General features: G+C 42.7%; 2 protein-coding genes across 2 annotated transcripts in view; one reads left to right on the top strand and one right to left on the bottom strand.

Annotated features, from left to right (window-relative positions):
• Positions 1 to 60: 60 nt before the first annotated feature.
• On the bottom strand, positions 61 to 3,090 carry Ankrd37 (ankyrin repeat domain 37). The gene is made up of 5 exons (XM_050147250.1): positions 2,862 to 3,090; positions 2,501 to 2,653; positions 1,445 to 1,536; positions 711 to 902; positions 61 to 223 (listed from the first exon to the last, which is right to left on the bottom strand). Coding segments are annotated over exons 1-5 (465 nt in total). The 5' UTR covers positions 2,889 to 3,090; the 3' UTR covers positions 61 to 222.
• Positions 2,821 to 10,375, top strand: part of Lrp2bp (LRP2 binding protein) — a 31,627-nt gene continuing 24,072 nt past the window's right edge. The window contains exon 1 of the mRNA XM_050147249.1: positions 2,821 to 2,953. The gene's annotated coding sequence lies outside the window, so the exon portion shown is untranslated. The remainder of the gene's footprint in view (positions 2,954 to 10,375) is intronic.

The following is a 10,375-nucleotide window of genomic DNA, read 5'->3' as shown; positions in this document are numbered from 1 at the left end:
GAATTCACAGACATTTCTATTCCTTTAATAGTCTTTTAATAAATTAAAAAACAACAAAACATGCACAGCCAAAATATAGTCATGTAAATACATGTATTCATGAGTGTCTCTTCACTTAGAAGAAAGCTTTCCTCCTCAGGAGTTTATATGGTAGGCCACAGCCATGGCTTGTAGATCTGTCTGAAGTGAAGCCCTTCCTCAGGCGTCTTGCCCAACAAGGTATCTGTTTTGGGGGAAAAGAAAAAAACATGTTGACATTAAAAACATTTTTAAGGGGACTGGAGACATGGCTCAGTGCTAAGAGTGCTTGCTGCATAATCACGAGGACTGGAGTTTGGATCCTGCACCCAAGCAACAAGGCAAACATGCTGCAAATGCCTGCCTGGCCTGTACGCCAGCTCCAAGGAATCCCATGCCCTCTTCGGGCCTCCTCAAGTACCCTTGAACACACACAGGCACACAAGTGCATATTCATACACACGCACACACATAATCTTTGGGGAAAAAAACTTTCCCCAAATCTCTACCACAAAGGACAAATTTTGGTCTCTAGATAAGCTAGCAAGTAGTAACTATGACCCAGGGTAAAACTTTAAGAAAAGTCTACTGGACCTTTCGACCAGAGTGCTGCTGATATTAAGAGCAACAGTAAACTCTGCCAGAAGAGAACCCGGAAAGGAGAAAGAAAGGAGCGGCTGGAAGGTCCTTACCAGCACTTCCTCTTCAGAGCTCTGTTCTCCACACCCGCCACACTTCGCTTCTGTCTGAGCACCGGAGCACAGGGGTCACAAGATGACTTTGCCGACTGCATCCATTTAATTGTGGTTAGAAACCTGGCACATTCTGGAAATCCACATGACCGAGCAAGATCTTCAGCTGTTTGCCCGTTCTTATTACATAAGCTGAAATTGGACAAAAGTGAAAATTATTGTTTATTCTTCTAACAGTGGAAATTGTAGCACATAGCCAATACTGGGTACAGAATAAAAAAGGTACTGGTTGAGGAGCTGTGAGCAGAGCACAGTACAAGCACACACACGCACGCACACACGCACACGAGTGGGAGTTAAAGCTCACAGAAGTTTAGTTTTGTCCACTGTCGTATGCTCAGTGACTGGGACATTCTACAGACCATAGGCATTCCACTGCATTTTTATTCCATTAGCATACTTCGCTCTTGAAGAAATTTAAATGACTACAAGAGCATGTGGTGTTCAATATTCTCTATGTTGAATACAAGAACTTCTATAGGCAGAATCTTCCTAAGCTAAAACTGCAGTGGAATCTGTCATGATGAGGACTTGCGTCCCTGAATGTTCAGGATCTATTTCCACTTACTCAATATTAGATAACATAACGGAAAATATAACATAAAAATACCAGCTTGAGGAGCATGAGTTGAATCCAGGAAAACCAAGCCTGCAGCCCCTGATTTTATACTCACTTGATCTGGGCATCACTGGCCACAAGGAGGCTAAGGCATTCCAGGCTTCCAACTTTGGCTGCTTTGTGCAATGGAGTCTCCCCCAGAACATCCTTTAGAGCAAGACAGCACGTTAGTGTCTCCAACACTGTGGAAGCCAGTGGGCGATCTAATAGTAGCTATTCGAGGAAGCCAGGGAAAACTGCCCTGTACCAACTGAATTCTTTTATTCATTTGTATTTCTGGTAAGGTTCTCTCATTGTGCTAACACAAAGTTTCCATTAAAAAAAAATGCAGCCATTTTTTTTACATACATTAAAATTTAAAGGAATGCCCGTAAATCAGAAGACAAAAGTTTACAGTGAAAAACATCGCACTTTAATGAAGATGAAAACTACCGAAGAACTGATGCTGGGCATGTCTCCCATGTATTATTTCCTGGTCGACTGAGACTAGGACAGATAGCAAGTGCTTTTAAAACCACTGTAGATGTATACTGTGGTGATAGCCAGCAGGCACCTAGTGCTGAAGATCATTTGAAATGTGGCTAGACGGAATTGAGCTATGCTGTAAGGGAAAATACATACTGGATTGTGAAATACAGTATGAAAGCGAAAATAAAATAGCACATCAGTCATTACTGATGTATTTCCATACTAAAACAATTTGATTAAATTATTAAAATTAATCTCATGGCTTATTTTTGATTTATTAATGTGGATACTAAAAATGTTTCAAGTTACCATCATATATATATATGTATATGTGTGTATGTATGCACACACACGTACTGGAAATTCTCTCTTTTTTTAATATTTATTATGTATACAATATTCTGTCTGCGTGTATGCCTGAAGAGGGCACCAGGCCTCATTACAGATGGTTGTGAGCCACCATGTGGTTGCTGGGAATTGAACTCAGGGCCTTTGGAAAAGCAGGCAACGCTAACCACTGAACCATCTCTCCAGCCCTTGGAAATTTTTATATGCATGTTTATACCAACTGAAACTGGCGGCTATGTGAAGACACTGGGTGGAGGGGAGGGTTGTACATAGCAACAATAGGTTACCTAGTTACCTGTTGGTTGAGGTCAGCGCCCACTTGCAACTGCCAGAGAAGAAAGCAAGCAAGGCCGCCACCTGCAGCTAGGTGAGCAGGCGACTGCTCATGGGGATCCGGGGGTGCGTTGACCGCCGCTCCTGTCTCCAGCAAATTCTTGAGGCCATCATCCTGCAGGAAGAGAACAGATTGTCACTGTCCTGTCCTGCCTGAGCCCTCTCTGAGCTGACAATCCACTCCCGGCTACGAAAATACCAAAAACCTAACAAGGGTTGATTTGGTAACCCAGCGGTCGGTCATTGTCACCCTTGCTTGAGCGCCTTAAAACGGATCTCTCCGAAGATTTAGCCTGCAGGACTTAAAGGGGCGGGAGTCTCACCTCCAGGTTGCAATTAAGCAACAGCATCGCCCACTTAAAGCAGAAGACAAGAGTTCCCGGGAGCGCAGAGTGCGCTAGCTGCACACTGGCAGGTAAGACTGCCCGGACGGCCCCAGCGTGGTTGAATTTAAAGCTCTCGGGACTAGCAGGGCGGCTCCTCCCCGCCGTTCCCTAGCCCGGGAGCGCCCCAGGGTTTATTTTCCCAGCCCCGCGGCTGCCTCACGTACCCAAACACAGACACGTGCAGCCCGGAACCCGGCAAAGGGGGAGAGAGGGGTGGCCTGCTGTGCAATCCCGCCCTTTGATTGGCCAGTTCGAGGCTTTCCCTGGGTCCGCCCCCTCGGGAGCGGAGCCCGGGCGGCCCTGGCACGCGTGCGGAGTGAAGACGATGGGCGGGGAGGGGGAAAAGTCTAAGCTTGTCCTTAAGGGCGGCCATGAGGCGTGCTGAAGTTGGCACGTAGGCCGGGTGGAGGGAAGCTCTTTTATCCCCTGGAGAAGCGGAAGTCGCTCGGGCAGGGCTTTGTGTCTGCGGGCTCGCACGTAGCCCGGAAAGGAGGGGAGCGAGCAGCCCCCTCCATCCCCTGCATCGCCATGCTCCTGAGAGAGTTTAGGAAGGGCGCTCTGCAACCTGGGCGCTGTGGACTCGCCTAAGTGAAGTATCAGCCCGTGCTGCCAGGTCTCTGAGACCTGGGTGGCAGTTCCCGTGAAATAAGCCACCCATTGTCACGTATCCCTCCATAGAGGGCCTGAAACACCCCAGGTCCTGGAATCAGCTAGTGGTACAGGTTTGGCCAAGGCTGGGGCAGCAGGAAGGGTGGGGTCTTGTTAAGGCCCTCTGGTTATTAAGAACACAGGAAGGGAAGAAGAAAAGAACGTAGTGAAGAAAAAGCCAAATCTACTTAGGGCAGGTGGTTAACATTAGTGATACGACTTGAGGAGGTCGCCATGCACTAAAACCCAGAATTCAGGTTAAAACATTAGATAGGCCGAATCAAAAGGATGCTTGTCCAATACTACTCAAAGCTGTCGGGATCATGATAAATCAGGAAGGGCTGACAAGTAAACCAAAGGAAACAATAATTTAGGATGAAATTCTAGAAGAGAAAAATGGCCTTACTGGAAAATTCACGACAATGAAATAACTATAATGCTTGAAATCCTGGTGACGTACAAATGTTGACTTTCTGATCGTGGTAAACGTAATGTTAACGGGGGAAACATACAGGTAAGAGACTTTTGAAATAAGACGGAGCAGTTTAAAACATTTGTGTTGCACTTCTTCCTGTGTTTTAAGGAAGTTTTAATAGCTGTTTTAATAGTATTCTTTCTCAGTAGCCGTAGCAGAAGATATCCGAAGCAGTATGAAGCTACTAAAGAACAAGTTTATCACAATTAGTCACAGATCTCCCAACCAGTCACAAAGCTTTCAACCATTTAGTTTCATTAACGAATAATATTTCTTCAATAAGACGCACCATTGTGGAGATCATTTCATGGTTTCAGGCTCTTCCCTAGAATAGAGCTTATTAAAATTGTTTCCACTCACACCCCCTCCTTGCCAGAGAAAATTATGTTTGACTCCAGTTGCATAGGTGTATAAAACAGGTACAAATAAATCTTTTTCTGATAATAAATCTGAAATTTGTTTTAGCACAATTCTTTCATATATGTATAATTCTACAGTTTATAAGGTTATAATGCAATTTGCATACTAGCAAGATGAATATGCTTCCTTACTTTTACATAAAGAAATAGGCTAATATTTGATATTAAGGAACATAGAGCGACTTCAACCTTTTTCATAATAGGTGAAAATAAATCAACTGTAAAAAATGAAAAGGGGGGAGCTGGAGAGATGGCTCAATGGTTAAGAGCATTACCTGCTCTTCCAAAGGTCCTGAGTTCAATTCCCAGCAACCACATGGTGGCTCACAACCATCTGTAATGAGGTCTGGTGCCCTCTTCTGGCCTGCAGGCATACAGGCAAAACAGAATATTGTATACATGATAAATAAATAAATAAAAATTTTAAAAAATGAAAAGGGGGAAGAATACCTGAATTGGGAAAGTGCTGTCGACATGGAAAAGACCTGAATTCAATCTCTAGCTCCCATATTAAAAGCAAAACAAACAGACAAGCACAGCTCCCTGTACCCGTAATTCCAAAGCTGTTAGGGGTGAACACTGAAGAATCCCTGAGACTTGCAGACCCTGTCTCAAAATAATATAAATGTGGCTATTTGAGAACCTAGCCATCTAGAAAAATAACAGTGGCAAGTTCTACCATAGAGTCTATGCCTTCCCGTCCACGTTCTTTCGACCAGGATTACAGCACCAAGCACAATAGCCTCTTCTGAAGAACCGGCTTCAAAACTAATCGGAAAGCAGTTGGTTGCCGCATAACACTTCGCCACTATTGCACCAGTGGGCACGTCTTTCTTGGTATTATAGTATGTGGAGTCCAGCAGTGGATAAGACTACTGGTGTCTTTTCTCCCCCAACAGACTGCATTGCACCTTCTGGCACTAAGAAAGCTGGATAGCAGGAAGGCAGTTTTCCAATAGATTTGAGATTGGTGTGTCTCTTTCCTGCAGCCATGGAGTGTGGTGTCTTCAGCAACAGCATCTTACCGTGGAGTATAGCAAAGACAATAGCCTATGTTGTTTTGGAGACTTCTGGGTCTCTCAGAGGTATCCCATGTCTTGCTCTGCAGTTTTCATTTAATAACCCAAGGTATCTTGGAGTTTGCTGAGTGTTCAGCCATATAGAGATTATTTCCTCTCCACTACCACCTCTGCCAAGGCTCTGGGAATGCCAGCAAAGTAATACTAGAAAACAATATAAACAGGAAGGTGGGAAGGAATTCTGGGAAATGCTGACTTCTGGAGATGATACTCATGGACTCACATATGCTGTGGTTGAGTGCACTAGATCAAGCCAACCAAAACTCCAATATAAATTGGGGGGGGGGGCGCAGGGGAGTTCTTTCCAGGCCCCTTGTTGAGGAGCTATTAGCAGTTGGTAATCACTGAGGAGGGTTTTTATGGTTATTATTGTTGTTTTGATGGTGCGACCTCTAATCAGGTTTTTTTTATGATTCATCAGATGGAACCACACCCAAATGTACATAGACAACACTAATTGGATTAACTGTCTTAAGATGGAGAGAACTGAAGAAGACCCCCAAAGCTGACCTCTGGCATTCACATGTGCTCTTAGTTACTTTTCTAGTCTGTGAAGCAACAACATGACCAAGGCAACTTATAGAAAAAGGAGTTTATTGGGAGCTTAGGGTTTCAGAGGGTTAGAATCCATGACAGTCATGGTGGGAAACACATCAGTAGGCAGGCAGGCATAGTTCTGGAACCACAGTTGCAAGCTCATTACTTATCCACAAGAGAGACACACTGGTCGTGGAGTGGGCTTCTGAAACCTTAAAATCCACAAGACCACGCCTAATCTTCCCCAAACATTCCACCAACTGGAGACCAAGTATTCAAATATATGAGCCAATGGGAGCTCTACTCATTCAAACCACACTCATGCACATTTGCATAGTATAGTTGGGTTTTGTTTGTTTGTTTGCTCTTGAGAGTTCCCACTACTCAGCTCCCAAATAAATACACAGAGACTTGTTCTAACTTATGAATGCCCGGCCTTAGCTTGGCTTGTTTCTAGCCACCTTTTCTAACTAAATTATCCCATTTCTCTCTTAACTACATTTTGCCTCTGGGCTTTTTACTTTTCTTAATTCTATATGTCTTTCTTTCCTTCTTACTCTGTGGCTGGCTGGGAGGCTGGCCACTGCTTTGCTCCTCTCATCCTTTTCTCAAACCTTCCCTAGATTTTTTTCCTAATTATTCTCTGTCTACCAGCCCTGCTGTTTCTCTCCTACTGAGGTATTGGCCGTTCAGCTCTTTATTAGACCCATCAGATGTTTTAGGCAGGCAAAGTAACACAGCTTCACAGAGTTAAACAAATGCAATAGAAAAACGCAACACATTTGTGCATCATTAAAACAAATGTTCCACAGCATAAATGAGTGTAACACATTTTAAATTAATATTCCACAAAACATACTTGGAACCACCCTCATGAACATGGACACACAAATTAGGTAAATAAGCAAATAATTGGGGGGGGGGTAATTGTCTACCCAGGCTTTTTCACAGGCATTTCAAAAGTTATACTTCTCTTGAAGCAATCTAATTATGCATCAGCTCATGACTTTAGGGAAGAAAGAGACAATTCTAAACTCTCCCAGATCACCACTTCTTAAATTGTTTCAGCATGCACTAAAAGAGTAGAATATAACTATATTTTTGTGTGTTGTAAGTTAAAATGTAACTGGTATGCTCATGTATTGACTCATCTCTTTTTTTGTTTACCTGACCAACTGACCGTCCCATTAATATATCAAAGGTCATTTACTGCATTTATACTACATTCTATTTCTTTCATCTAAACAACAATAAAAAAAAAGTCAATAAAACAGCTCAACGGGTAAAGTGCTTGCTACCATGCCTGACAACCTGAGTTCAAATGTTGGGATCTACGTGGTAGAAGGAGAGGAACTGTTCTAATAACTTGTCCTCTGACCTCCAAACACGTGTGCACAAGTGTGCACACGCATATACATACTATCTGTATAAAACTTTAAACAAAATGCTTATATATTTGAAATAAATTTGTTTAACTTAACTTGAAACATTTTCTTATTCAAAGCTCAACTATGTTGAACTATTAACATCCCACTCAAACTAACCTTTATTTCTAATTAGATTGTTGATCTTACTAATCAAATAATAGTGAAACCAAACCACTAACCGTGCCGTGGGTGGTGTAAAGATAAGTTCTGCTCGAAGTCGGTGCTGAGTAGTCCGTGTTTTCTAGGTACTTTAGATAATGTACATTTTTAAGACAGGCATGGTGGCGCACGCCTTTAATCCCCGCACTCAGGAGGCAGAGGCAAGCGGATCTCTGTGAGTACAAGGCCAGCCTGGTCTATAAAGCAAATACCAGGTCATCCAGGGCTGTTACACAGAGAAACACTCTCTTGAAAAACCAATAATAATAATAATAGTAATATACATTTTTAAGTAAGCAGTTGAATGTCCAACTTTTAATATAATTTCACAAGTCATCTAATAAATGTGATTTTTGTTTTTTGCTTTTGCTTTTTTAAGGCAGCTTCTCCATATTTAGATTCCCGAGATCTCCTATTTTGCTTTCTGAATACTAGGATTACAAGCATGAGCCTGCAGGCCTAGCAATAAGACATTTTAATCATTAAATTATCTTATGCAGGTATAATTGACAGTGACCATTTCCGAGAAACTTGGTCTTTTGCAAAAAAAGAAAAACAAAAGAAGAAAGGTGCAGTTATGATGTTAGCTATACACCTTCCCGCAGCACAACTATGCACAGAAATTACCTATATCTAGCCACTTTTAGTCCTTGATAAAATTGTGGTTCTTACTCTAAGGAATTGGAAAGTAGAGCATTCTTTAATACACATACACACACACACCTATACATATACATATATATATATATTCCAAGTATTTACAACTTGTAAAGTTGCTTTTTATTATAGAAGCAATGGCATCACAGTTATAGCATCGCATGCTGGGGACTGGCCTTTGTTTAGAGATGCCTAGTCAGTTGCAAATCTTAGCTTCATTACTGCACAACATTGCAGCCTTTCTGAAAAGTTATTTTTCAGAGTCCTGAGCGTCGAGTGATGGAGGGCCTGACAGAGAGAAGGCAGGAGACAAAGAAGCATTTTTTTTAAAGATTTATTTATTTATTATGTATACAACATTCTGCCTCCATGTATGCCCACACGCCAGAGGAGGACACCAGATCTCATTACAGATGGTTGTGAGCCACCATGTGGTTGCTGGGAATTGAACTCAGGACCTTTGGAAGAGCAGTCAGTGCCCTTAACCACTGAGCCATCTCTCCAGCCCACAAAGAAGCATTTTTGAAGTGAGGTGCATTTTTAAAAGTATTTGTGAGCTTTCCTATCTTGTATAAGTTCCTACAGTTTTCGATCAGTCCTGTGAGTGCGTTCCCCTCATTCTTCTTGGGGCTAATAAGATTCAAATTTTTAAGAAAAAGTAGAAAGGAAAGTGTAGGCGGAGTTTTCCTGTGCTGTGGCAGCTCCCCAAGTAAACACACAATATTGATTGTAAATGCTCACCTGGTAGCTCAGGCTTGTTACTAGCTAACTTTTAGACTTACATTAACCCATAGTTCTTATCTATGCTTTGGCACATGGCTTGGTACCTTTTCTCAGTACAGTGTGCCCATGTCTCTCTCTACCCTGTACTCATAACTACAATGGCATGAGCTTTCTGTACAAGCATCTCTATACGTATAATATAATCTCTAAATTATATGCATATCTATTTACCGCTGGGTGTTGAATGAAATCCACCCAGGAAAGGAACTGATAATAGCTGACTGGGATGCTTGCTAATATATGAGGCTCTGGGTTTAATTGCTGATGTGAAAAGACCAAAATTAGAGGGCTAAAAATAGAAAGCAAAATTCCCCTGTGGGGCAGACAGACTCAAAGGACTGATGGTTTGTGCTGCCTCATACAATTAGAGCCCAGCCAGAAATAGCCACTGGTGCCTCATCTCACATGGCCAGTATCAAGAGGGAAAGCCATGTTTGGAAATGCACTGCCTCCAAATATTCAGATATGACCCTATTGACCCCACTCAAATGGCCCTGAAGGTAAAGCCAGGTGGTAGCATCTCTTTACCGTCAAACAAAGAACTCCCATCCCCTCTGAGGGACACAATTCTCCCTCTGTCTACAGTTCAACTTTCCTATCAGGTTTGGTCTGGGTCTTTTGGTTGTGACTCTTTCAGAGCCACACCTTGGGCACACCCAATACTGAGCACACAAAAGGACCTGGCAGCCATCACTGGGCCAGCAAACAGGAAAGCAGGAAACAGTTGGATGAAGCATGCAAATCCTGCTTTTGCCATTGCCGTTAAGGGTTTGAATATGTTATCCTTCTTCATCAGTTTCATCGCTCACAGAATAAGAGGTAAATTTGGAGGGAAATAAAGGAAACCCTCCTTGGCTCTCGGTGACTGCTTACCCTAGCCTAACAGAATGTACTAGGCATCTTTATTTCTGTTAACAGAGCGCCCCCTGTTTTTAATCCCAGGATGGTCTAGGTTCACGACAAGGTATGCACACAGCTGCACCACGTCCGGTGACTTTATGCTGAATGTCAGAATGTGGAAGAATCAATCCAGACGCTCACATTTAAAATCTTCTCCTCTTTCAGAGAACGATGTAAACTTGCCGCACCCAAAAGGAAGGACGTGGGAGCGAGTCCTTTCACTTTAACAATAACAAATGCGCTCTCCTGGAAAGGAGAGAAAATGAGAATAACGCCTGCTTTGATATTGTCAAGACTATATTGAAAACGTGGCCACAAATCAGTGGCTGATTTTCTCTTTCTCTCACAAGCAGACAGATTAAGCTTT

Source organism: Alexandromys fortis, unplaced genomic scaffold (genome assembly GCF_014885135.2).
Source record: "Alexandromys fortis isolate MF-2015 unplaced genomic scaffold, M_Fortis_MF-2015_v1.1 scaffold_32, whole genome shotgun sequence".
In the NCBI taxonomy this organism is placed as follows: domain Eukaryota; kingdom Metazoa; phylum Chordata; class Mammalia; order Rodentia; family Cricetidae; genus Alexandromys; species Alexandromys fortis.
The sequence above is the reverse complement of the archived record's forward strand: the minus strand, read 5'-3'. Positions and strand labels throughout refer to the sequence as shown.

Bases quoted from the DNA above. Each gene is read 5' to 3' on its own strand.
- Ankrd37 (XM_050147250.1), bottom strand. From the start codon at position 2,888: ATGCTGTTGCTTAATTGCAACCTGGAG. The intron at 2,654-2,861 runs GTGAGACTCCCG...CTCTTCCTGCAG, and splicing joins TGCTTAATTGCAACCTGGAG to GATGATGGCCTCAAGAATTT. The intron at 1,537-2,500 runs GTAACTAGGTAA...CTTGCTCTAAAG, and splicing joins GCGCTGACCTCAACCAACAG to GATGTTCTGGGGGAGACTCC.